Below are 25,009 nucleotides of genomic sequence, written 5' to 3'. Positions count from 1 at the left end.
TGAGCCTTGTCGCTTGTGCGTTCGACGTGAACTGCATACCCGCGATAGCGCTCTTTGCCAGCTGTTATCCCCATGAGCCCCACCAATTCCCTCAAGAAGCCGATGGGGATTCTCGTGCAGTCCGGAACGGCCGTCGTCCTCTCGATGCCCCGATCCATCAGAGCGTTTAGCAGTCTCACACGCTCGATGTGGCGCTTCTCCCTCTGATCTCCTCGGCTTGCGGACGCCGAGATGGGACCTCGATTCGGCTTGAGATAAGTGCGTTTCCTCCACCCTGACCTTGTCGTAACACTTTGAGTGGCATGCGGGATCACAGATCGACCAGCTTCAGGCTGATCGATGTATTCCTTGCCCGAGTCGCTGATGTCTCTGTCCCAGCCAACACGGTCCTCGCTATCGTATCCCATGTCTGACTCAGTATCTTGGCCACCGGACGAATGATTTCTCGGAGGGGTGGCGCCCTTGACAGTGGAGGCGCCACTATCGCTTTCAGACATCATGTCGCAGTCCCTCTTCTCGCCAGCGAGTTCTGGGGCGGGGGTTTGTGCGACATGATTCGGAAGGGCCTCCTTGATGACAGTGTCAGTCTCTGACACATTTGCTTTACCCAGCGGCGTTGTCGGCCACAGTGGGAAGCGCATCCATGGTAACGTGCCCCCCAGCCCGTCCAATAGCCAGGGATCGACCGGACAGACGGGCCGGTCAGTATCCGGGTCCGTATCACTCATCTCTGGGCCCTGGTCAGCGCAAGCGATAGAATGGCCCCCAGGCACTGCGGGGTGGAATGGGGAGGCATGAGGATGAGGTGAATGATCATGTCGAGGAGCGGGCGCTGAAGTTCCCCATGGCGGCTGCCAGTCTGCGAAGCTGCCCGAACCGCCGCGGGCATTCATGGTCTGGTATTGCGACATCAGATTGTTCTTGGTGGTAGTGGTGGAGTGGTGGATGAGAGATCTTGAAGTGTGAGAATATCCGTCGGCTATAAGGTATATGTATGAAGCAAACACTCTCCGGTCACACCCATGCCAACACGAAGCGTCAGAAGAGTCAAGAAGCAACCCTCGAGTCTGATTACAAAGGATCAGCGTAGTGTGGCTGAAGCTCAAGAAGCGTAGTCAGTCCCTTTGACGTAGTCTTCAGGTATGTGGCGTGTGGTTATCGCTTTCTCTGTGCTCCTACACGGCTTCTGCGCAGTCAGATAGCGGCTCGCTGCGTCACCTGTGTTGAAGCAAAGCGAAGACGGGTGGCAAAAACAAGGAATGAGGAGCAAAAGTGCCACTAACGGGATCAATCATACCACCTCACTACATATCCTAGGCCTGTAGCAAGTGCCAAGTACATCAGTAAGGGTCGTCCATAAGTGACGGCGGAGGACGTTTGGCGAACGGATGAAAGCGCCCTGCTCAGCTTTGATAGTACTCGATCTCGGCCAATACTGCCTATGAGTCCACCGCTTTGAGGCAAATCTGAAACTCCACGCACGGACCTGGCCCGGCACCACCCGAGCCGGTCGATCTCACCTCAGATCACAGCAAGAGCACAGGAAGTGATTGTACATCTTCTGCCCATCAGACTGCACTGCAACATGTCAGCTACCGCAAGCGGCGACACAGGCCTCGCACCTGGCCAGAACCTTGCTCACATCCTTCCGCCATCATGGCGCGAGGACATCCCGCGATGGTTTGCGGAAGATACCCCGTCGTTCGACTGGGCCGGTTTCGTCGTTGGCGAGGAGCAGCAAGAGGCGGTGCTCTGGGGCAAGAGCGGGGTGAGCTAGGACCCACATAGCAGGTGTCTAAGTCCATGAAAGAGCTGCAGCTGATTGGTAGGGCATCTTGGCAGGTGTACCCTTCTTTGAGGAGATCATGCGATATGTCGGGTGCGAGTAAGCCGTTCTGCCCCCAAGTCAAGAGCATCCGGCTGATATGCAGGGTCGAATGGCTCATGGCCGAGAGATCTGTCGTACCGTCCAATAGCAAGACAAAAGTCGCCATCGTCCGCGGCAAGGCGAGGCAGCTGCTTCTCGGCGAAAGGGTAGCCCTCAATACCCTCGCGAGATGTAGCGGGATAGCGACAGTGTGAGTCGGAGAGCGCTTCTGAGCTGATTCCTAGATCTCGTCGTTTCCGTGATTTGGCCGCCTCGACGGGATGGAAGGGCACCATCGCTGGAACCCGCAAGACTACCCCCGGCTTTCGTACGGTCGAAAAGTACGGGATGATGGTTGGTGGGGTCGACCCACATCGGCACGATCTGAGCAGTATGGTCATGCTCAAGGACAACCACATCTGGGCTAGCGGTATGTCCTCTTTTGAGGGTAGTGCTGACCCTAGGCTCAATCACCAAATCCATCCAATCCGTGCGGCGCGTCGCAGGCCACACCCTTCTCGTTAACGTCGAATGCCAATCCTTTGCCGAGGCAGACGAGGCCATCACCGCCGGCGCCAACATTGTCATGCTGGACAATCTGGTCGGGGAGGAGCTGCACGGCTCTGCCAAGCAGCTCAAGGAGAAGTGGGCGGGCAAGCGGCAGTTCTTGATTGAGACGAGCGGTGGTATCACGGAGGATGGGCTGCAGGGGAGATTGAGCGAATGGGTGGATGTGCTGAGCACGAGTGCGGTCCATCAGGTATGTCTACTTCTTGACAGTATCGAGTGCAGTACGCTTACCGTTCCCAGAGCTGCCAGCATGTCGACTTTTCGCTCAAAATCCAGCCCAAGAAGGCTGCAGCATCTACCGCTCAGGCGCAAGACTCTGCAGTATGAGGCAAAGTTCTGACTACGTAAATCACTGCTATGCATGATGAACTACAGATATGATACACTCCTCTCTGCCCACCGGTGCCGTCCCACAGCTCTGTCCCGTCGCTTAACTATAACTCTCTTCCCCATCCCCGCACGAAACTGGACGCTCGAGACTACATGTTGGGCGATGGGATACCGATGCGGATATAGCTACAGGGGTGTGATGAACTGCCTGGGTGGGTTCGATACGCCTTTGAATGTATCAGCTTCGGTCCCTTTCCCGCATCACTAAGCTCTACTCACCTACTCCCACATCCCCTTCTTGAGCGGCTCGGGCTTCTTTCCTGGTCCGGTGGGAGTCATGGGTGGGACCGGGTTGGGGCGGGGGTAGGGTGTATCTCCAGGCCGGATCTGGGGGAAGAGGATATAGGAGGCGGATGTCATAGCGGTGGGGTTGTCTGACTTGGTCAGCTGTCATAGAAGCGATCACGATCAAGCAAGAGGGTACTGACCTTTCTGGTAGAAGTGGAAGATTGCCGCGGCGGGTGATGCGATCGAGAGATCTGCAAGGCAGGAGATAAGTTCGAAAGGCGGGGTGGTTGCTCAATGAAGCCGATGCTACCAAGTCCGCTAGTGTCGCCTGACGAAGGGAGGGGAGTGTGGATCGGGGGTGCTGGACCAAGTGGAGGCGGTGCTAAGCGTTTCAGAGCCGATATCTGAAACGTGAGGACGGTGTGGAGTTTGGTTCGTTGTACTTGAGCTAGTGAGTAAGGTTGCCGTGTAGGATGTTGGTGTGATGTATTACCGAGGGTAGTGGCGGCAAGTAAGAGGAGCGGATGACATCCGCTTATATAGCTCAACCGAGCGACTCGACATGTCAGCGTCCAAGCGCCTCAAATTCAGCTCCACACGCCCAATACACACAGGTACGCGCTTAATCTTTAGCCTAGACTTTAGCGAAGTAAGCGCAAGAATCCAAAGGAGGTCCGAGCGGTGCAGCGCGGATGCTTCTGCCTAGAAGAATCGGTCGGGGCAGTCGATACTGGTCGTGTGGTCGTTGCGGGTCAAGGCGGACCGGTCGAGAAGCTGATGAGGAATGGGGCGCAAAAGGGGTGGCTTCTGCGGGTCCTTTTGGCGCCTCGAGGTATCGGCTTTGCCGTCAGATCAGACACGTTCCTTCGGGTTCGGGCGATGTGCTTCGGCTCTGCTTTCTCGCGTCAGACATCGATCACGTGCGTCCGAATAGAGCATATGCATGCTCATCTATATTCTACCCTCAGGCCTTCCCAGCCAAGAGCTTGGCGCCCTCCGGGGCGTTCTTGTTCCCAACGCCATACCTGATGGTCAGCATCAACCTCAATCCAGACCGACAATATACTCACCAGTCCGAGAAGCCAAAGTCGGTACCCCAGTTGGGGGTGTTGACCCGCTGCTGCTTGCCCGCCGCCGCGAGGCCATCCAGCTTGGCCATCTCCTCCTTGCTGAGGGTAACGACCTGGAGGTTGGACTCGATACGCGAGGGAGTGACCGACTTGGGGAGGACGACGACACCGCGGCAGACCGACCAGGAGATGAGGATGGTGGAGGTGGAGACACCGTGCTTCTCGGCGATAGCCTTGAGGTCGGCGTCGGCGTGGAGAGGGGATGAGGTGGATCCGAGGGGAGAGTAGGCCTGCATGAGGATACCGTTGTCCTCGCAATACTTCTTGAGCTCGTGCTGGGGGCAGTACGGGTGGAGCTCGACCTGGAGTTAGCGATGATTGACTCAAAATCTCACCTGGTTCACAGCCGGGACGACCTTCCACTTCTTCTTCAGGTCTTCGAGCATCAAGACGCTGAAGTTGCTGACACCAATCGCCTTGACCTTGCCCTTGGCAAGCACGGCCTCCATCTGCTCCCATGTTTGGGATTGAGACCACTCAAAGTCCATGTTGCGGCTCCCGTCCGGCTTGAGGGGGAACATCCCGCTCGTCTCATTGGGGATCATCCGCGCGCCCCAGTGGATGAGGTACAGGTCGAGGTGGTCCGTCTGGAGCGAGGCCAGGGTCTTGTCGAGGCACTCCTCGACGCGGTCGTGGAACGTGCACCAGACCTTGGAGGTGAGGAAGATGTCCTTGCGGTCGACACCGGAGTCTTTGATGCCTTGTCCGACCTCGTCCTCGTTCTGTTGCTCAGCTCTATGCTTGCTTCAGGGAGAGATCTCCACTTACGCCGTAGACAAGAGCCCCATCAATGTGCTTGTACCCCGACTTCAACGCATGCGAGACCGCACCTCGCACCTCTCCCGGCTTGGCCTGCCATGTCCCGAGGCCGATGGCGGGGATGGTGGCGCCAGTGTTGAGCTTGAATTCAGTAGGAGCGGACATTTTGTGTTGTATGTGTTGTGGTTGAGAAGGTGATCAGCTGAGAAGATCAGAGGGGAACAAGAGATTCGAGCAGGACCCACAAGGTGGGACAGACAGCTGGTGGGCCGGGAAACGCGTCCGAAAGCCCCACCGGCCCGGTCGCCCCGGTGTCTTCGGCACAAGTAACCCGCCGAATACCGAAAAGGGGAGAGATAACGCCGTCAAGCTCCGGCTAGGCTGGACGGGCGTCTTGGCAGATTGAGAGGAATTTCTGGGGGTGCGGAGTTTTGCGGGAACAGCGACTCCCGTCTGCACCAGTATTTGAGAGGGATCTTTGGATGCGATAACGCCGGTAATTGCCGTACCGGGGCGGGTTGCCTTTTACTGGTCACCGATCCGCGCACTATCCGCGCCTGGAAACCTGCAGCTGGTCGGTATGGAGAGAGATGGAGAGTTCCCTTTTGATGCTGCCCCCTCTTTGCCCTCCAACTCTCCATAAAGTAAGGGGCTGGAGCGCGAGACTACAGCTGGTGCCCATCAATTGCTTCAGCTTGCAACAGAGCACCAGCACCAACCCTGACAGGGTTGCACGACTCGAATGGGCGATCTGCTCAGCCTGATAGTCACCAAGATCATATACGCCCCAGCCTACAGATTCTGCATGTGATACAACCCGCCACCCTTGATACAATTACGCCACTAATGCCCCCTCCTGTTCGACCAGCTTTTCCAAGACCTGCTTGTACATCCCCGCCATGCCCCATGGCATCTGTCTGAGCTGGTCGATGAAGTGCCCGAGGATGTTGTGTACCGTAAAGCCGGTAGAGCTGCCGAGGAACGGGAGGATGAGCTGCCCCCCGTGATCTATCCACATGGGTGGCGGCTCAACGTCGAACCCTGCGAATTAGCATTGTGTTTGTACTGATGTCAGTGGAAGGTGGCTCACAGTTGGCAGCGAAAAGGGCGGGTCTTGGTCCTGTTGCTCTGAGCCGGTCCCCGTCATACTTGACGATCGCCCAGAGCACCAGCGCACAGTCGAACGCCCAGAATGCCTCGGGGAATGCCCTGCTAATCAGCTCATGCTCCCTCAGCAAGACGCGGATGTCCTACTCACCCGAGAGGGAACTCAGCAAGCAAAGCATTCAAGACTCCGGCGTGCCATACCGCCCTCCTAACATCCTTGAGGTCCATAACCCATCTCTCGAGCCAAGCCTTCGCTTCTGCCTTGCTGATATCCGGCTCGTACTTGCCAGACGCGACCTTAACGTGGTTCAGTAGGCCAGGGAATGAAAAGGCGATTCGCGAGTGGTGATACAGCGCTGCGGCTGAGAGGCGAAGGTGAGAGGGATCGGATTGGGGATTGGTATCCTTGGCCAAAGTCTGGAGAGCGAGATAGGGTTTGCTGTTTGTCAGCTAGTAGCCTGGGATATCGCTTACCTGCTCTGCAGAAGCTGCGCCATGTCCTCGCTTTTGCTCACACCGGTCAAAGTGTCCCGTAGGGTCGTAGCGTCAAGCGAAAGCCTTCTGTCAGCTCGATTAGCTCAATGACGTACCTGTACATCGAGTGCGAGACGATAGACCGCCCGAAATCGCTCGTGCCAATCACCTCTGACTGTCCCGTAAAGATCCCTCGGAAGACAGTCAAGAAAGGCAAGTCGTGATTGACACCACTCGCCTGGACTTCCTGCATGGCTGTCCACCATGACGCCGCGTCTGGGGCGTCCCAGAGTCTGTCGTCGCACGGGAGCTGGACGCCTGCTTCGTTGACAGAAGCGATAGCCGGGATACCAAGCAGAGCCGCCATTTGCGCATCGAGAAGCTGCTGTCAGCTCGTCTGCCCGGACGTGTCTCTAGCTGAACTTACGTAGACACCCCACCCAAACCTTCTCCTCGACTCGTCTTCAACCCATGCCAGCCACTTGTCATGTATACTCGGCTGGCCTCCTTTCGACAAGAGGTCATCCGATGCTGATCGCCCAGGTCGGAGGAGGTGTAGCCGGCGAAGCGAAGTGACGAGGGAGCACCGCGAGATCTCGGCGTGGAGCATCATTTCCCTGGATCCGCACGCGACCCCAACGAGGGATTGGAGCATGTACGAGACGAGGAGATTGCGGTCGAATTTGGATCTTTGGTCTGATGCACGCTTTTGTTAGTCCAAACTCTGAAGCGGACTCACCATCCACTGCACGATCCGCCTGACCAGCTCGCTCAGTGCCACCGCCAGCGGCCTGAACTCCCTGTCCGCGTACGTCGCACCCACCGCGGCTACTGCCAAAAGCAATACCGCGGACGTGTTGTCCACGCTAAACGTGGGTCGATGCAGGATTGGGAAGGTCGCGTGGAATTGCTCAAAGTAGAGGTCGACGAAATCGCTGAGCGTTTCTTGATCCGGAAAGTCCTCGATGTCAGGCATGAGCCACATGGCCTGATGTGAGAGGTAGACGAGGGAGAGCATGGCGTTCCGCGAAGTGGCCTCTATCGCGGAGGGATGGCCGCGTATTCGATCTGTACGCGGGGACGCTTTGACGCCGCCGAGAGTGAGGGGTCGATCGGGCATCTTTGGCTTGAAGATGTTGGGCTGGAGGTGAGCTGGGCCCAGTCTAGACTCACCCATGGATTATCATGGTTCCTCCCGAATGGGTCCCGCTTCATCTCCTCCTGCTCCTTTCCCTCACCCGTCGGGCTTCCCCCTCGTGGCGTGATGCTCAACAACCACGCCGCACTGAGATTTTCGGTTGATGAGATGGGCCCAGACTCGCTATTCTCAAACATGTTGGGCTGGATTCCCAGGTCGGCGTCGATATCCGAGTCGAGACCCCAGCCAAAGATGTGCGAGAAGTACGGCCAGTTGGTGGACAGGGGGTCGAACAGGTCCGCCGGGGCGGAAGTCAGCAGATTGTCTGTAGATTAGCTGGGTCTGGGCTGTAAAGGATGATCATACTGTTCGTGCTGTTGGATGAGCCGGTGTGCAGCTGACTGGGATCCAAGAACCCGGACGAGGGGGTAGGAAGGGAGAAGGGGTTGGTATCTGACGAGAGCATAACGCCTGTCCCATTCGTCATGGGTCCATGCGCAGGCGGCGGGGGAGGGTACATCCCGTTCGAGCTAGCACCCGAAGGCGTCTCGATAGTCCAGAGCGGGTTGATGGTCCCATCCGGAGCGATGATAGGTATCTGCGAGGTCGACGAGATACTCGACTCGCTGCGATGCCGAGTCTCGGGCGGAAGGGGCTGGGAGAAAGTGGAATGTGGGGATGTATCATGGCTTCGCTTCTGCGCTTTCCTCGGACGTCAGCTACTACCGGTAACCTAGCATACCTAGGTACCTCTGACTCGGCAGACCCCGCGTCGTCCGCACCAGGGTGCATGGTGAGAACATGCTTCGACCGGACATCGCTCCGCTTAAACGCCTTGTCGCAGTGCAGACAGGGGTAGGGCGAGGCGTCATTGTCTGGAAAGTAGGTGGTCAGCCATTCTGCCAAGTCGGGGGTACTGGCTACAGGTTGAGGGGCGGCGAGGGAGCTGGGAGTGGTAGCGGCGTGCGGTGGATCGAACGGGTCCATCAGAGGGCGTGTTGCGCCTCCTCCCCGACGCCATGCAGATAGATGGCTAGAGAAGAGGAAGGTAACTGACGAGATCGCTCGTGTCTTCTAGCATGACCTGCAGTCCCAAAAGTCTTCTCGCATCCTGGAGATCAGCCAGAATCCACTGGGCGAGTCTAGACCGTTGGACCCTGGTAGTGGAGGTCTGGCGGACTCCATCCACTGGTCTGGTCCACTCGATCTCTGAGGAGAAGCACAGGACTGCTCCACCTGCAGTGACAAGATCATACCAGCGCAACAAACACAGGTGGATCCCCCGCTCCCCCACTCTCCTTGCCTGCAACAGAAAGTGGACCTACCGGAGTACTTGCAGCGATAGAATGTTTTGCCCTCTTCGTCCTTCTCCGCCTTTCTCGAGCCGCTGGGATCTGGCTGGGCCATACTGGCGGGACTGGTCTAACACGCAGAGATGAGTGAACTTGACCCACTTGTTCCGCTCAAGTCAGGTGGATCGGCCGGGCCGTTACCGCAGTGTACGTAAAGGACCTTCCGCTGTTGAACACCTTATGGGCAGACATGGGCGCGTGGGCCATAGCCTGAGGGGGAGTTCAGGGGAGTCCATTGAAGATGACACGCCCCTTGGAAACTTCGCCTAGTGAGTGGGTATTCCATCAATCTACCTTCTAGATTTATAACATCCCCTCCACCCCCAAAGCCACCAACAACCACGCCAACCAGCTCACGCGCCGCTCCTCCTTCTTCCACGTCTCGCCACCTACCACCTCCGCATGCTTGTCCAGATTCCGCACCTCATTCCCCAACGCACGCCGCAGTGTTGGGGAAGACGTCATGAGCACCATGGACAGCTCTGTATCGAGCTTGAGACTTCGGGTGCTCAAATTGCTAGACCCGACGAAGGTGAGGAATGGGTAGGTTCCCGCTGAAGATGGGGGCGCGGTGCTCGACACAGCGGCGGAAGCGGGAGGCGAGGGAGATACCCAGAGACCTTTGGAGTGGTATGTCCAGTCAGGGCGAGTCCATTCTTTCAGAAGGACACCCTTGCGGGTGTGTGGGTCATGTGATCGGTGGTGCTGGACCAGGGCGCGGTGAAAGCGGGACAGAAGGAGGGTGTAGCCTTCGGGGATGAGCCGGGAGAAGCCTTTCGAGCCGTAGAAGCCGTTCGCCTGGAATCAGCCAAAGCACACGGCAGAATATGAATAGGCTCACTCTGGGCGATGCAGCAATGACCCTTGTCAAAGCTGGCGAGGCTATCACCATCTTCTTATACTTGTCATACAGCCCAAAGTACCCGCTCGTCAGGTCTACCTCCACGCTGGTCCCCTCTCCCTGACACGCCTGTTGTACCGCGCCAAACACCCTTTCCAGCGCCGCCTCTTCCTCTTTCAGCCCCAACACCCCAGACTGAATCACCGGCCAGAACCAGGTATCCACGTCAACGCGTCTGAGACGCTGTACATTGCCCGCCTTCCAGGATTTCTGGAAAGCAGTGAGTGTCGCCAGTGCGTGGGAGTGAAAGCTCCGGGGATGTATCGACCTGTCCGGCCAGAGCAGGGCGGCTTTTGAGGCTGGGGCGCCTTTGGGAGTAGGAAGAGGGACAGAATGGAGTGGTGAGAGCGCGCCAGACGGGTTCGGGGAGAGATGATACGAGTAGTGCGCGTATAGGCGGGTCAGGGAGAAGAGGTATGAGAGGAGTGTCGGATGGGAGCGAAAGTGGATATACCGGTCTTGCCGGTTGGTAAAGTAGGATGAAGCGAGGTTTGCCCTGAGAATCAGCAGTGTCCGCATCAGAAAGTGGATAGACTTGCCCGCTGATGATGACCTCGTCGTCGACACAGTACCACTTGCCGTGCCATGTACCCCATGCTTCGTCGTATCGCTCTGGAACGATTTTCTCCATTACCCCCCTTAAATTCGGCGAGCGATACAGGTACACCTCGCACCGATCGCCAAACTCCTCTGCGAGCGGCAGAAGGAGGTGCGCTGTGGATGCTGGGTTGGTATCAGAGGGTGAGAGCCGAGTGGCGCGGTGATAGTCCAATATGATGCCTGCCCGCAGATGAGGATTGGCAGTCAAAACTGTCCTCAAGGCGTCAATCTGATAGTCAGCTCCCACTAAACACTCATCCCTGAGATAGCTTACGAGCTCAGCCTGAGACGCGCCAATATACAAGCTACTGATCAATATCCTCCTCTTGGCCCTCTTGATCATCTCCAGCATGGCCCGCTTAAACTCCTCCGGTGTGGTATAAAGAGTAATCTCGTCCCCTCTTGCGCCAAAGCACGGCTGCGAAGCCGACAGCGCCGTACTCAGCGCATCGAACGCTGCCTCCTTGTGTATTGGCGTCCCGGGGCCGACAGGCTGCACTGGCAGGACACCATCCGCCGGGGCCGTAGAGTTCCATCTCGCCTGACGAGGTCGGGAGACCAATCGAGACCGCGGTCTGATGGGCGCCCGCCAGACCGAAGCGGCCCCGACGATCGCTGGGAGTCGCGATGGCCCTGGAGTTGCGCGTGGGCATGCCTCCAGCGCTGTATTAGCTGCTCGAGTGAGGGACATGGTATGAGGAAGCGTGAAGAGAAGATACCCTTCGGACCAAGATTTCTGCGACTACCTAAAATTGCCGAATTGGGTAGATTTAGGCATGACGTCGATCGCGCTCACATGATCAGTATAGCCGAGGTGACAGAGGGTGACAGCCTTGATCCGTCCTATGCCTATCCCCTCCATCTACATCTGCTCATACCATCGCTCAACAGAAGCATAGACTGTTACGCCGCCGCGTTGAATTGAGCGCCGAAAGCACGTCATCAACTGAAGTCAAAGACCGCTCGAGCTCTGTCTTCTTACCGGTCCGAGGGGTTCCGTCAGCAACCAACCGGGCTGTGCACCGACCAGCCGCCATGTCAACGTTCCCCTACCTTGCGAGGACAACGTGAGTAAACAACGCTCGCCCACATCTGCATCTCCAATCAAGCTGATCTGTAGGCTCAAGTACAAGAGTCCTCATGCTACCGACCTCTCCTTTGCCAAGGATGAGACGTGAGTACCTTGACTTGGCCCAGCCTCATGGAGCTGCGCTGATCTGCCAGGATCCGCGTGACCGGTCCCTCTGATGACGATGAGGATTGGCTTTTAGGTGAGACTATGGACGGATCGAAGAGCGGTGGCTTCCCTAAGGTATGCTACGCTACCCCCCTTTGTCCTCGAGTGACAAGCTGACAACCAGGACTTCATCGTGCCCATCGAAGGGGAAGCAGCCTCTGAGCCGGCCTCGACCGAGACCACAGCTGCAGCTCCTTCCCAGGCGGCTGCTGTGGTCCAGGACGACCCCCCTCCGATGTCAAAGGAAGCGGCCGCTCCTCCCTCCCCCAAGATCACTCCTGCCTCCCTACCACCCTCCACGACGGCTTCTCCCGCTCCGTCCATCCCGGCGGCAGCAGCGCCAGCCCCGTCAGCCCCCACTGGCGACGACGATGAGCCCGCCAAGCGGTCCATGAAGGACCGTCTCGCCTTCTTTGCTGCCGCGCAGACCAAAGCCGGGCCGCCCCCGCCGATCAAGCCCAAGCCGGCAGCGGGTGGGCTGACATGGAGCCAGAGGCAGAAGCTGAGGCAGGAGCAAGAAGCGAAGGAGAGGGAGGAGGGCGGTGGCACACCAGCTGCCGCTCCTGCTGGTCCCGCCGTCACTCCCGCCGCTGCTTCCGCTGCCCCAGCACCGGCTGCGCCCGCTGCGAGCGGGACGGAAGGGGAGGTCAAAGCTGGAGCTGGACTATCGGCGGCGGACGCTCAGAACTCAATTGGGAAGGGCGGATCCCTGAAAGAACGGATGGCAGCTCTGCGTGGCGCAGGCGCCTTTGGCGCGCCTGAAGCGAAAGCTGCACCCTCACCACCACCAAAAGCCAGTGGGAAAGTATGGAGCCGTCCTGCTGCTCCTGAGCCTCAGCCTGGGGATGAGGAAGAGGACGAAGGAGCCGCCCGGCCGAGTGAGGACCAGAAGGGGGAAGCGGAGACGGGGACGGGGGACACAGAGGTCGTCGGTGAGGAAGCTACCGAGGAGACGGAAGAGGAGCAAGAGAAGGCTCGCCGAGCAGCTATTGCCGCCAGAATGGCCAAGCTCGGCGCACGAGGACCGATGGGCATGGCTGCTCAGCCTCCACCCAAGCCTGCTCGGAAGCCAACTAGCGATAATATTGCCAGCAGCCCTACCGCCGAGAAGAGCGACCCGGTGCCTACTCCATTTGAGGGGCAAGCTTCAGTCCCGTCCTCACCCGTCGCCGAGAAGAAGGAGCAGGAAGTCGCACCAGGCAGTGCGATCTCACCGCCTGTATCGGTCGCGATGCCTGCTATTCCCCGTCGGACAGCTGGGCCCCGCCGCGCTGCTCGACCAGCAGCGGCCAAGCCCGACCCGGCGGACGACGAGAATCGGCTCGAGAAGGTTCATCCGGATGGCACAATCTCGCCCCCTCCTGCGGTCATGGTGGCGAATGAGGAGGAGCCAATGCCTAAATCTGAGCAGCACATAGAGCGGGAGAGACAGGAAGAGAAGGCGGGTAAAGGCCCAGAGGGGATGCAGGGAGCTCAGGCGGCGGGAATCGCCCTCGCGCCTGTATCCGGTAATGTGGATGCGCAGGACGCAGAGGAGTCCGAGGAGGGGGCCGGAGAGGGCATCGCTCCGGTCAGTCAGGCGCCGGAAATGATCCCCATCAATCCGCCAGCACCGTCCCCGTCGGTGAACGATGTCGAGCCGCCCCATTCTCCGAGACCAGCGATGTCACCGTCCCACGCCATCCCCGGTCTTCCGAAAGACGAGATTGAGATGAAGCATGAGCATGACGCTCAGATGGCGGAACAAAAAGAGGAAGAGGATGAAGAGGAGAAGGAAGCACCGCCTCAGCCTCCGCAACGGGTGGCGATGGACCGTCCTACCGGGCCCAGACCGCTCCCCTCGGCGCCTGCCGGGGAAGCACCTCCTCCCCGCTCTCTACCACCTCGGCCCACGCAGGCTTCAGTCGCTCCGCCCCAGGATGAGACTGAGGATGAGGAGGAGCGAGAGGCAGATGAAGAGGACGATGTACCTGCTCCACCACCTCGTCAGCCGAGTATGCCTCTGCCTCCCCGCCCCGTCCCCGTCCCTGCGGAGTCGGACGAGGATGAGGAGGGTGATGAGGCGCCTCCGCCACCTCCGCCCGTACGCCGGACGACCCTGCCCCCTCCCCCAGCTCAAGAGGAGGAGGAGGAGGAACAGGAGGAAGAAGAGGAAGGAGAAGGCATTCCACCACCCCCACCGCGCAGGGAGCCAAGCGTGCCCGTTCCTATCCAGATGCCTCCTCGTGGGATGTCCTCAGGACCCAAGTCGCCCATCTTGTCTTCGGCTGGTACGTCTTCGCTTCTACCCAACCCTCATGTGTACATACTGATCACTCAGAATCACCCATCGTCGCTTCTTCGCCGACTCGCTCCAATGCGCTTGATGAGGACGGTCCGACCACAGCCGAGCCTGAGACCACAGGCGAGGACGAGGAAGCCGCCCGCCGTCAAGGCATCGCCGCGCGGATGGCCAAGCTCGGAGGGATCAAATTTGGCGTTCCTCCTCCTGTCCCCAAAGTCAAGCGGACCATGACCAGCGATAACGCCGAGCCCTCTTCGCCTGGCGTCAATGCCCCTCGTCCGGATATTCCAATGGGCGGTACCGAGTCGGGACCGACCTCACCAATCCGGTCTACGAGGAAAGCGGTGCCCCAGATGGAAGCTTCCCAGCCGGAGAAGAGTGGAGAAGGGGACGAGACGCCCGAGCAGGAGTCGGAGCGTAGACGGAAGACGCTGGCTAGATTACGGGCGGGCGGTACGCTGGGGTATGGGATGTTTGGGCAGGGGCACGGGGGTGCACAGGCTACAGGGGACGAGCGCGGGGTGGAAGAGGAGGAGGCGCCAGTCGAGGAGGAGCCAGAGACTCCCGCTGCGGTGCAAGACGCAGAGCCGGTCTCACCGGTGACTGCCCGTCCGCCGGTTCCAGCTGGTCGACCTCTACCCTCTGCTCCAACTCCATCAGCCCAGGAAGACGACGAGGAAGATGGCGCGCCTCCGCCACCTCCGGCTGGAAGGCCGCCAGTCCCGTCGAATCGCCCGATGCCTCCTACACCGGGTCTCGAGGAGGATGATGACGAGCTACCACCACCGCCTCCCCCGCCTGCTCGACCTATGCGGACCGCAACCTCGGACGTCCCGCAGTCTCCAGTCCGATCCACCTCTACTCGGACCCTAGATGCCTCGACTCCGGGCCCACCGTCCTTGTCTCAGCCCGTCTTGGGCGGTATGAGCACAATGGCCGAGCCTAGCGAGATGGCTCCACGATCGCCGGATACTCCCACCCGGCCCCCTCCTATCCAGACCAACCCCAGCCAGACCTCTCTTGCGGGACAACAAGGACCCGAGAGCCCCATCGCTCGGCGGTCCATGTCGATCGCATCGAGGCAGTCGTTCCAGTCGACTCGATCCCCCTCGTCTCCCGCGGTGGCGCGGCAGGACTCTATGCGCAGTACGCCTGAACAAGGTGGTCGATCGAGCTTTGCGGGTAATCGACCGGGATTTAACGAGCTGCAGGCGGCGAGTCAGGATGCGGGGGCGAGGGTGTTGCGCGCTGCTCAGGGGTTGTTCGGGCAGGGGAAGAGGGGGTACATGGGTGTGAGTTTAGCTGGCAGAACGGGACCGCATGCTCGGGAAAGCTGACCTCGGTAGGATGGGAGTCCAGCCGGTTTCGTCATGGTAGTATACGAGCAAGCGAAGCTGCCTCGTCCCGAGCAGAGCTGGGGACAGGTGGTGTTCGAGCAGGAGGGCGGCTCGGTCATGAAGAAGTATGACGAGGTGAGATCTGAAATCTGCATCCGTGCCCGTCGCAAGCTGATGGAACAGCCCCGTGCAGGAGATATCGCCGCATTCTACGATGCCAAGCTGAAGGGCAAGAAGGGGCTCTCGAGCTATAACCAGCACGTCGGCTCCGTAGAGGATCCGTTAGTGGGGGTCATTGCCGAGTCGGAGCAGAAGAAGCACAAGCTGCGGGTCATGCAGGTCGAGCGAGGGGTGAGTTGCTGTCCTTGACAAGGAGAGAGGCGGAGAGAGGCAAGGATGAAGAGCTGATAGAGATAGGTATCGGAGGAAGTCAGCTATCGGTGTGATGATCTGAAATCTGGGCGGATTGTCGTCTTTCGACCTGGGATGTGAAGTAACGAGTAATTGAATCTTTGTGATATGCATATTGATGTTGGATGATCAATGTGATGGTCGGCTTGTGGCAGACACTTTGGGTGAAGCGGGAGGCAAGCCAGGCTCACTGGTGCCAGATGCTGGTCAAGAGCAGCACAGCAGGAAGTCGCAGATTTGTCCATTGTCATCTCCGGGTCTAGCTATCTATAGATTGTCCTTCTCTTCCCCTTCTCTTCACCTGCAGTGCCCACTCAGAGAGTTGCGTAGAATTTTCCCTGCTCGTTCGCGGTACTATCCGTGTTGAGGATCCCGTTCGGGTTGGTGACGGCGTAGTCGGGGAAAGCTCCGAACCAGGACCAGCGCTGTTGGCGTCAGCAAGAGCTTAAAGAATACCTGGCTCGATACTCGAGCCTAGGATACTCAGGGGAAAGGGCACTCACTTCCACTGGGCTGTTAGGAGATCTAAAGAATGTGATGGCGATATCCATGAACGTCTCCACCTGGTCTTTCGTGCAGACATAGCCCGAAACGTAGTCCTGTCGCACATCAGCAGGAGCTCCGGACTAGTCTTTTATGCCTGCGGTATAAGGCAAGCAGCTCACTTGGCACGCGAATTCAGTCAACCAGAGCGGCTTCCCATACGTCGCATAAAAGTCTTCGGCGTAGGTCACCAGGTCGTCGGCATTGTCTCCGTAAAAGTGGAAGGGGACAAAGTCGTACTTGCAGTTGGGACCGCAAGAGTCTAGGAATCGCTACAGGGTCAGCATACATATCAGGGGACGAGGTATAGGGATACTTACCTGGAAGTAGGCCTTACTTCCCCTCGCTACCGCCGGAGAACCGATAAGTATTCCAGCGGGGACCTTGCTGGTCCACAAATTATGGAGATCGCCAGCGGTCGTCGAGTCGATATTGGAACCACCGCTTGATCCATCAATATCCGCTGTGACCGTCAGTTAGACTCGACCTGTAGCTCTGGACCCTACTCACGCTCGTTGAAACCCAAGATATGGGTCGTCCCCACCGCTACCGCTCCCGTAAAGTCCCTCGCAGCCTGAGCGCCCCAGATGATCGGCACGAACTCCAGCCCATCGGTATTTGCCAGCGGCTCGGTATTGTAGGAGTAGTACCAGCCTATTTTGCCCCGCCCGAAGCTCGCAATGTCGGCCTTTGAGTCGGTGTTCATGGCGAGACCGACGCGGAACGCGTCTGCTGTGGAGGTAGGCGCGGGCGCGGAGGAGGTGGTAGGCGCGGGCGCGGAGGAGGTGGTTGAGGGGATTATCTGGCGGCGATCATTACGGGCAGCGACTGAGAGAAGGAGAATGGGGAGGAGGGCGGTGCTGGTCCACATGACGATGTGAGCGAGCCTGGACGATTTGAGGATGTCGCGGTGCTCAGGAGGATCGAAGAGGGGAGTCGGAGAAGCGAAGACCCGATATATGGATTGATGTTGACGAGGTATAGGAGAGAGGGGGAAGAGTGCGTCTCAATCGCATCCTATCGCACCCATGCTGCCAGCTCCTTGTGGCCTCATGGGCTGAGCTCGGAGACTAGTTGGCGGTGATCACAACAAAGATCAAAATGACCCTCGAAGAAGCGTTTATCTTTGAGGAATGCTCCGAATTGCCCGTATCGGAACGCCATAATGCCGGCATCAGGATTGAAGGTTTCAGCCTAAGTTTCTGAGACCGAGTCGAGCCATGGCAGATCTTGATAGCAGCCGACAGGTACAGCATAGCTCAGGCGCACGACCATCCGAGGGTAGGGAAGTGAAGCTGGGGACCACACTTTTACTTCAGACGGCTCAGCCCGATCTCTGACTTGGAGCACGATGAATAGATGAGACCTGAAGGACGGTCAATTCAACATCAAGTCCATGTCTACAACAGCTTCAGGATCGCATCAGTGACTTCGGTAGTGGTCGACTTGCCCCCGATATCGGGCGTGCGGTACTTGCCCTCGAGGAGAACGGCATCGACAGCGGCGTTGATCTTGGTGGCTGCTTCGGGGAAACCGAGGGATTGGAGGAGGAGCGAAGCGGATCTACGAGATCAGCAAGCAGCCTCAGCTGTGGGCCTCAAGACATACCGGATGGAAGCGATGGGGTTGGCGATGTTCTTGCCCTCGATATCGGGTGCCGAGCCATGTACGCTGGTGAGTCAGCTCAACCGTTCTCTGCAATGCATGCGCGTTGTCGAGCTGAGAGTGGGGTCCAGAACTCACGGCTCGCCCATAACAAAGTTGTCTCCGGCGTTGATAGACGGTACGAGACCAAGAGATCCGACAAGGGCGGCAGCACCGTCCCTGCATTGACATCAGTTCTCTGAGCATGTCGATACGGACGGCTTGCAACTCACGAGATAATGTCTCCATACAGATTGGGGGCCACGGCGACGTCGAAAATCCTAGCGGAGTCAGCTGAAAGTGTTCGCTGACCAGGCAGTTGACAATGAAGAGCGATCTACTCACTCTGGCTCCCTGAACATCCTGTACACCATAGAATCCACCAGCTGCTCCTCCACCTTGACCGCCTTGAACCGCTGCTCGGCATCGTACACACTCCGCACGCTCTCCCTGAACAGTCCATCCGTCACACTGAGCACGTTCGACTTGTGCACAATCGTCACCTTCCCCTCCTTGCCCGCCCAGATCCCCTCCGTCGCGCCTTTCCGCTCCTCTGCCCTCCTCAGGGCAATCTCGAACGCCATCCGACCAATCCGCTCGCTGGCATACGACGTGATTTGCCTGGTTGCGTACGCGACCTTACCGCCGCCTGGCGCATCGTGGATCTCCTCCTTCTTGATGTAAAGGCACTCGGTGTTTTCGCGGACGATCACCATGTCGACTTTAGGTCCAGGCATGCCGGGAACAGAAGAGACGGGGCGGACATTTGCGTACAGGTCGAGGTGTTTGCGGAGGGCGACGATGGGGGAGGAGTAGCCGGCGACCTTGTGCGAGGGAGAAGATACGGAGCCGAACATGGCGCCGTCACATTCTTCCTTGAGCACCCTTCAAGGTCAGCTGCTTCTCGCCGCTCCACGCGAATAAGCTCACCTGATGGTCTCCTCTGGAAGTGCTTTGCCGCGTGCGTTGAACTCTTCCCAGCCAGCAAGGAGAGGCACGAAGGTGACCTTCGGGATAGCAGAGCCAAGAGCCTCCAGGACTCGCTGAGCAGCCTGTAGGTCTATCAGTACTGCGATCAACCTGAATAAACCGTGGACGGCTTGAACTCGAACGCACAGGCAAGACCTCCTTTCCAATTCCGTCCGCGGGGATCATCCCCAGCTTGAGCGAGCTGCGCTTGAGTACGGAAGCCATGTTGCGAGGTGTGGTGAGTATAGGTAGGACAAGTGAGTACTGTAGTAGTATGGTTGCAAGAGGTCCCAACCCCTCATGAGGACCCCGTCCAACTTTTCGGCCCCAGAGCCAACAGACTTTCGGCCGGAAACCCGATACCGGCCGGTCCACGTGGTCTGGCTGCTAATCGGGCAGCGGAGTTAACGTTGTACTCCGTACTCGGGCATGGATAAGATCTCGCCCGATGTGTTCTTGTTCGCCCCTTTTTTTGCTCCGTCTCACTGAGACGCTTATAAATCGCCTCGGATGAGATCCTTACTCGGCGTGGGCATCCAAAGGGCCTCCGCCCCCGAGGCTCGATGACTCCTCCGCGCCGTCGCCGCGGACATGCTGACGCGCGGTGATATGTAGTTGATGACCGAGGTTTGGCGAAAGGATTCACTTTCCTTATTCACCTTTGTACTGAACTTACTCAGCGATAGCTGTATGCCCGAACAGCGCGTCCACATATAAAGATCCCTCCCTAGCCAGGGAAGAGAGACTCAGTACATTCCCTCCACTTGACCCGATCAATCCTCCGTACTCTATCACCATGTCACATCTCTCCTCTCCCACACTCGACGCGACAGCACCCACCTCCAAGGCTGCATCCCTTCACGAGCCGACCTCGCTTTCCCCCGCCTTGGAGAAGAAGCAAGACCACCATGCACCGGACCACGCCCACCCTCTCGCCCAACTTGGCCAGGGCAGGAAAAACTTCCTCCTCTTTGTATTCGGTATCGCAACTTTCCTCGACATCTGCAATGTCAGCGGTGTCGGTCTCGCGGTCGCTCAAATCAGTGGGGATCTCGATCTCGCCATCAACCAGATCGCATGGGTCAGTCTTGACGCGTCCGATCGTGCCTGATCTCGAGCTGATCTTCAGATCATCACTTCGTATTCGCTCTGCTTTGCTGCACTCCTCCTCTTTGCAGGCCGTCTTTCGGACCTATTCCCAGCCACCATCATCTTCGAGGTCGGCTTCACCGGACTCGGTATCTTCTCCCTTATCACCTCCTTCGTCACCACCAACAAGTACGGCTTTCTCATCCTTCGCGGTCTCGGTGGGCTATGCGGCGCTCTCACCATCCCGAGCTCTTACCACATGCTTGTACACATGTTCCCCGACCCGGTAGAGCAGCAAAAGAAGCTCGCGCTTTTGGGTATGGCCGGCGGTCTGGGCAATGTACTAGGATTGTAAGTTCATCATCACTTGTCTCCGACTTCAGCTAAGCCTCAGGGTAATTGCCGGCCTTGCCATGCTGGCGAGCTATCACTGGTTCTTCCGCATCGTCGCCATCCTCTCCTTCATCTTTTCCGCCGCCGCCATCTTCCTCCTTCCTCGCATCGGCGCCCCTCTCTCCTCAGACCCGTCGCCCAAGTGGAAACGCCTCGACATCCCCGGTGTCATCCTGATGATGGGATTCCTCATCTGCTTCATCCTCTCACTTACGAACGGCCCTATTGACGGCTGGGGATCCGCCGGCTTTATCGCACCCTTTATCATCTCCTTCGTCTCGGCCATCGGCTTCTTCGTTTGGGAATACTCCATTCCCGCTCGTACCGCCCTCCTCCCCGCTTCGGTCTACCAAATCAAAAACTTCATCCCTACGAGCTTGGTCATCATGATCCCTACCGGATTCTGGTTCACTAGCCAAATCTACTACGCTACCTTCTTCCAGCAGGCTTTCGGATGGACGCCTCGTAAGTCCTGCCCTCCCAATCTTCGCGGCCCGAGCTGACCGCCCAGTCCACGTCGCAGCCGCCATCCTTCCCCAAGGCATCGTCGGTCTCCTTATCGGTGTCCTCTCCCAAGTCGTTCCCCAGATCGTCAGCAAGCCCGAGATCTTCATCCCCGTCGGTGTCGTCCTCATCATCGTCGCCGAGATTCTGCAGATCTACTCGTACGGTGGCCAAGGGTACGATTACTGGCGCCTCGTCTTCCCTGCCTACGTTCTCGGTTCTGCCGGAGCCATGCTCGCCTACTTTGGAAGCGCCATCTCGGTCGTCGTGTACGCCCCGCCTGAGATGTCTGGCGTCATCTCGGCGTGGGTGCAGGTGGTCGCGCAGGTGGGAGGCGCGGTGGCGCTCGCGGTACAGGCGGCGTTCGAGACGGAGGATCTGAGCAACTGGATGACGTCCGCCGGGAGGACGTTCTGGTTTATCGTCGCGTGGGTGGCGGTGCTGGGGCTGCAGTACAGGGTTCTGTGGAGAAGGCCGGGAACGCCAGAGGAGGAGCATGCGCTGGCACGGGCGAGGATCGCGGCAACGGGGAAGGGCGAGGGGGTAATAATCGAGGACGCGAAGGTATGAATGGGTCGTCCCAATGTAGATGAGCTCTATATAGATGGGTATCGTGTGACTCCAAAATGAAATTATAATGTCGAATGCTGCGATCGGTCACATTGACCAGAGCCGCCGCTTAATGCAAAGCAGACAGGTGCATTCCATGCTGGATATCCTAAAAGTACCATTACTGTGCCTATGTGCGCACGCCGACACCGACACCTAGACCTCTGATACCCGTCTCTCTCCCACTATAACTCCCTCAGCCGCAGCACCAGATTTACCAACACGCTCGTGAACAGCGCCGCGGTAAGAAGGGTCGGGCCGTACTTGTCGTGATAGTCGATGGCCCGCCGTTTCCTGATTTTCAGAATACGGTACGTGTACATGCCGCCGGCGTAAACGATAGCGAGGAGGGCGGTGAGCGTGAAGCAGCCGGCGGAGATCATCCCGATGGGGTCCGAGGCGGGGATGAAGTTGAGGAGAGTGATGGAGACTCCGCCGAGCAGGACTGCAAAGTGTGACCACTACTCTGTCAGCTTATCCTCGGCACGATCCAGAGGGATTGTGCTCACCTTCAAGAATGTTCGTTCTGCCGCAAACACAACCTTCGGCTCTATCCTCACCGGCATCGAGATCTTCTTCCCCGCCGGCGCCCTAAAGTGATCCACATAAACCACCCTATTCGCCTCCTCGTCATCCTCTTCCAATTCCTCCTCTTCTTCCTCCCCTTCACTCCCTGATCCCGCCACATCCTTGATCCGCTTCTTTTGCGCATCATTCAGCTTCTTCAGGCTCGCCTCGTCCAACAGCGAAATGTTCTTGTTGCTATCGACAACGCGGTCGGCCGATGCCAGCGGGTCGATCCGGCGCGAAGGGTCGTATTTCGACTTGATGGCTTGTTGCTTGGCATCCGACGTCTGGCCGTTACCGGCCTCAGCGGAGGTTCCGCCTCCGGCATCCTTGGCGGGCTTCGCTGCCGCCCCCACCTCTCCTTTGCTCCCACTGGCAGCAGCCGCAGCCTGGGCGTGCGCCTCGTCCCGAAGCTTCTTCTCCCGGAAGTCCCGCGCCGCCTTTGCCTCTGCCGCCGCACCTGGCGGTAGCCGGAGGTGGACATCCTCATTCTTCGCCGCGTGCGTGAGGTACTCCTCGTCGTCCTCGCCGTCCGAGAGCGGCTCGTGATAGCTGGTAGGCTGCGAGATGTCCGGCGAGTCCGGCGCGGACGTTTGGGCGGAAGCTGACGAGTGGGCAGTCGAGTGAGGGCGTTCGATGAGGACCCGCGAGCGCGCAGTGACGGGTTTTCGGATATCCTGGTCCATCTGCGGCAGCCAGAAAGGCACGAGATCGACGCGTTCCGGAAGAAGCGTGGCACAACCGTGGATGAATTTGGAGAATTTGGGGACGGCCTCGACGAGGTGCGAATTGATGAGGTCCCGGATCCACTGGGGCGGTTCCTCCCCGACCTTGGTGGCCAGCTTGACCTCCAGCACACCGTACGGGAACGGCTCCTTTTCAGACGCTTTGATGCTATCGAAGGGGTGATCAATACCCAGGTCGGTCCGGCGCCAGTTTCCGTTGGTTCGGTCCCAACCGTCAAAGTTGTCTTCCCGGACCATGGTGAGTTCCGTGTCGAGCGATATACGGACCGAGGCGTTTCCGGGGAGTTGGAAGGCAGTACGGTTGTAGAACGTCCGCATGACTAGATATCAGCTATAGCTCAGACGCTCAAGCTGTCTAGCTCACCTGGCCTGAGTTTCCGCGTGATGATCGCGTATTGGATTTCCGCCGCCAATTGCTTCATCCCCTCGACCTCCTTAGCCGTCTTCTTGCCCTTGGCTACTAGCGCATCAAACTCCTCGTCCATAGTATATCTCCCCGACAAGAAGTCATTCATCTTGTCCTCCTTGATGGTGAATCGCTCCTTGACGGATTTTTCGCCAGTCCAGTCTTCTCGGTGGGTTTTGCGCTCCACAAAGACCTGCGATCGTCAGCTATAGCTTCGAGGCCATTGCGTGCGACGTAACTGACAGTCTTGCCTGTGACATCACCGTACCACCGCATCCGGACAGCCTCGGCGCCTTCCGTCTTCTCCAGCCGACCGAGATACAGCTCGAGCTCCTCGTTGTCAAAGTAGATCGAGGTGATGGCCGAGTCGGCGGGTACCCATTCCCTGTTGGCATCGAAGACGAGTACGGGGAGATGTCGCATGATGGCGAGTTTGAGCGGGACAAGGTTCTCGTCGTGCACCTAATTGTCAGCTGTATCCCATGTTCAAGAGGGAGGCAGCTCACCCAGTATTTGGTCGTACTTCGGACGAAAGCGTTCTGGCTTCCTCCAGCACTCGCATCTCCCTCCACTGGATGTCCTCGCGTCCGGACAAGATCAAAGAGCTTGGACAGCTTGACAATGAGGTGGTCGTAGTTCATGCGGTAGAACGGGTGTTGCTCGAGGTACTCCTTGTTGAACCGCTGCTTGAGCTGCCAACCGGTGATTTTCTACTCATCAGCCCCACTCCAGCATCTCGACGGCAAACTCACATCGTGCTTCTTGACAATCTTCTGAAATCCCGTAAAGTTCAACTTGGTGAACAAGGCCAAATCATGCACATCCGCGACCAGGACTGCCACCTCATCCTCGAACGCCTTGAACTTCTCCTCTGCCTCGGTCTCGCTAATCGCACTCGCTCCATCGTCGTCCTCATCATCATCGTCGTCGTCCGAACCGCCATCGTCGTCCCGATGTCTCCGCGCATTCCGCTCCCTCGACCCAGACTCGGGATCCTCATCGTCCCTACTTTCCGCCTCCTGCTCCGCGAGCTCCTGCTCCTCCACGAACGCATGTACCTCCCGCTCGAGCGCCTCAATCTTGCGCATCGAGTCGGCAGCCTTGTCGGCCTGGAAGGTCTCGCATTTGGTGAGCTCGTCCCGGAGTGAACGGAGGAATTCGGCTTCGGCAGTGTCGGACCACGGGAGGTTGGCTTTGATTTGCTTCTTGAGCGCAGAGTAGGCAATGTAGTGGTCGGCCCATTCCGAGTAGAGCGAGTCCTGAGGGGTCAGCTTCTGCACCTGAGTGTATTAGGGGCTGGAAAGCTCACCTTTATTCTGCGACCGAACTTCATCCTGTCCAACTAGATCCCTGTAGATGGTCCTATATACACAATTTAAATAGCTGGACAGGTAAGCTTGAGCGGAGTCGAGCTGATATACACGAGGTGTAGTGATAGAAGGTAAAAGTCCTGGTAAAAGTCTGGCAGGGAGGATGTCACTGCCGCTCGGAGCTATTTGACTTTGATCCGAAGAGGTGAACTTACAATGCACGTGTGGCGGGTCCGAACAGAGCACAGAGTTTCGGATACACGCGCGCGAGTGTGGATGTGGCGGTGGGGGAGGTAGTCGGCGCGAGGAGACCAGACAAACGTGCGGCAAAGGCAAAGGGGTCGAAGAAGCGTTGAATGGACGGAGGTGAGACCGGCACGATCGAGCTGTTCCCAAGCTTGTAGAGGGGCGGGCGCTGCCTTTCTTTCGATGAGTTATAGCAGG

At 58.2% G+C, this 25,009-nt stretch overlaps 9 protein-coding genes across 9 annotated transcripts; 3 read left to right on the top strand and 6 right to left on the bottom strand.

Moving 5' to 3' along the window:
* Window positions 1-844: 844 nt before the first annotated feature.
* Window positions 845-2,764, top strand: MKK02DRAFT_34369 (nicotinate-nucleotide diphosphorylase; the record flags this gene model as incomplete). The annotated part of the gene is made up of 7 exons (XM_053088922.1): window positions 845-857; window positions 1,614-1,768; window positions 1,830-1,885; window positions 1,932-2,078; window positions 2,113-2,297; window positions 2,332-2,627; window positions 2,678-2,764. The coding sequence occupies 7 exons, from the start codon at window positions 845-847 to the stop codon at window positions 2,762-2,764; spliced, it is 939 nt and encodes a 312-aa protein (XP_052944731.1).
* A 1,255-nt stretch (window positions 2,765-4,019) lies between these two features.
* MKK02DRAFT_16456 (putative NADP(+) coupled glycerol dehydrogenase) lies at window positions 4,020-5,109 on the bottom strand (the record flags this gene model as incomplete). Its single annotated transcript, XM_053085635.1, has 4 exons — window positions 4,020-4,080; window positions 4,126-4,487; window positions 4,521-4,907; window positions 4,954-5,109. 4 exons carry the CDS (start codon window positions 5,107-5,109, stop codon window positions 4,020-4,022), a joined length of 966 nt encoding a protein of 321 aa, XP_052944730.1.
* Window positions 5,110-5,779: 670 nt separating this feature from the next.
* On the bottom strand, window positions 5,780-8,129 carry MKK02DRAFT_34374 (fungal-specific transcription factor domain-containing protein; the record flags this gene model as incomplete). The annotated part of the gene is made up of 8 exons (XM_053088924.1): window positions 5,780-5,985; window positions 6,035-6,153; window positions 6,203-6,490; window positions 6,642-6,907; window positions 6,953-7,231; window positions 7,265-7,666; window positions 7,699-7,988; window positions 8,030-8,129. 8 exons carry the CDS (start codon window positions 8,127-8,129, stop codon window positions 5,780-5,782), a joined length of 1,950 nt encoding a protein of 649 aa, XP_052944729.1.
* Window positions 8,130-9,318: 1,189 nt separating this feature from the next.
* Window positions 9,319-11,207, bottom strand: MKK02DRAFT_34373 (putative CDP-diacylglycerol-glycerol-3-phosphate 3-phosphatidyltransferase; the record flags this gene model as incomplete). Its single annotated transcript, XM_053088923.1, has 5 exons — window positions 9,319-9,813; window positions 9,857-10,412; window positions 10,456-10,745; window positions 10,791-10,976; window positions 11,007-11,207. The coding sequence occupies 5 exons, from the start codon at window positions 11,205-11,207 to the stop codon at window positions 9,319-9,321; spliced, it is 1,728 nt and encodes a 575-aa protein (XP_052944728.1).
* Window positions 11,208-11,312: 105 nt separating this feature from the next.
* Window positions 11,313-15,866, top strand: MKK02DRAFT_37826 (uncharacterized protein; the record flags this gene model as incomplete). Its single annotated transcript, XM_053089800.1, has 9 exons — window positions 11,313-11,340; window positions 11,475-11,583; window positions 11,637-11,690; window positions 11,741-11,828; window positions 11,878-14,023; window positions 14,074-15,329; window positions 15,384-15,509; window positions 15,558-15,725; window positions 15,792-15,866. The coding sequence occupies 9 exons, from the start codon at window positions 11,313-11,315 to the stop codon at window positions 15,864-15,866; spliced, it is 4,050 nt and encodes a 1,349-aa protein (XP_052944727.1).
* A 233-nt stretch (window positions 15,867-16,099) lies between these two features.
* On the bottom strand, window positions 16,100-17,199 carry MKK02DRAFT_37825 (uncharacterized protein; the record flags this gene model as incomplete). Its single annotated transcript, XM_053089799.1, has 5 exons — window positions 16,100-16,210; window positions 16,289-16,384; window positions 16,451-16,600; window positions 16,649-16,791; window positions 16,839-17,199. The coding sequence occupies 5 exons, from the start codon at window positions 17,197-17,199 to the stop codon at window positions 16,100-16,102; spliced, it is 861 nt and encodes a 286-aa protein (XP_052944726.1).
* Window positions 17,200-17,728: 529 nt separating this feature from the next.
* Window positions 17,729-19,166, bottom strand: MKK02DRAFT_28060 (uncharacterized protein; the record flags this gene model as incomplete). The annotated part of the gene is made up of 7 exons (XM_053087477.1): window positions 17,729-17,891; window positions 17,937-17,999; window positions 18,072-18,152; window positions 18,206-18,253; window positions 18,318-18,857; window positions 18,903-19,024; window positions 19,089-19,166. 7 exons carry the CDS (start codon window positions 19,164-19,166, stop codon window positions 17,729-17,731), a joined length of 1,095 nt encoding a protein of 364 aa, XP_052944725.1.
* Window positions 19,167-19,737: 571 nt separating this feature from the next.
* MKK02DRAFT_16335 (major facilitator superfamily domain-containing protein) lies at window positions 19,738-21,497 on the top strand (the record flags this gene model as incomplete). Its single annotated transcript, XM_053085615.1, has 4 exons — window positions 19,738-20,022; window positions 20,071-20,381; window positions 20,425-20,888; window positions 20,935-21,497. 4 exons carry the CDS (start codon window positions 19,738-19,740, stop codon window positions 21,495-21,497), a joined length of 1,623 nt encoding a protein of 540 aa, XP_052944724.1.
* A 224-nt stretch (window positions 21,498-21,721) lies between these two features.
* On the bottom strand, window positions 21,722-24,588 carry MKK02DRAFT_16380 (VTC domain-containing protein; the record flags this gene model as incomplete). The annotated part of the gene is made up of 7 exons (XM_053085623.1): window positions 21,722-21,997; window positions 22,046-23,169; window positions 23,214-23,448; window positions 23,499-23,717; window positions 23,762-23,965; window positions 24,008-24,514; window positions 24,565-24,588. The coding sequence occupies 7 exons, from the start codon at window positions 24,586-24,588 to the stop codon at window positions 21,722-21,724; spliced, it is 2,589 nt and encodes an 862-aa protein (XP_052944723.1).
* Between the last annotated feature and the right edge of the window lie 421 nt (window positions 24,589-25,009).

Source organism: Dioszegia hungarica, assembly GCF_025882075.1.
Source record: "Dioszegia hungarica strain PDD-24b-2 chromosome Unknown MKK02contig_11, whole genome shotgun sequence".
Classification (NCBI taxonomy): Eukaryota; Fungi; Basidiomycota; class Tremellomycetes; order Tremellales; family Bulleribasidiaceae; genus Dioszegia; species Dioszegia hungarica.
Note: the sequence above shows the minus strand (reverse complement) of the source record. Positions and strands in the feature narration are given on the sequence as shown.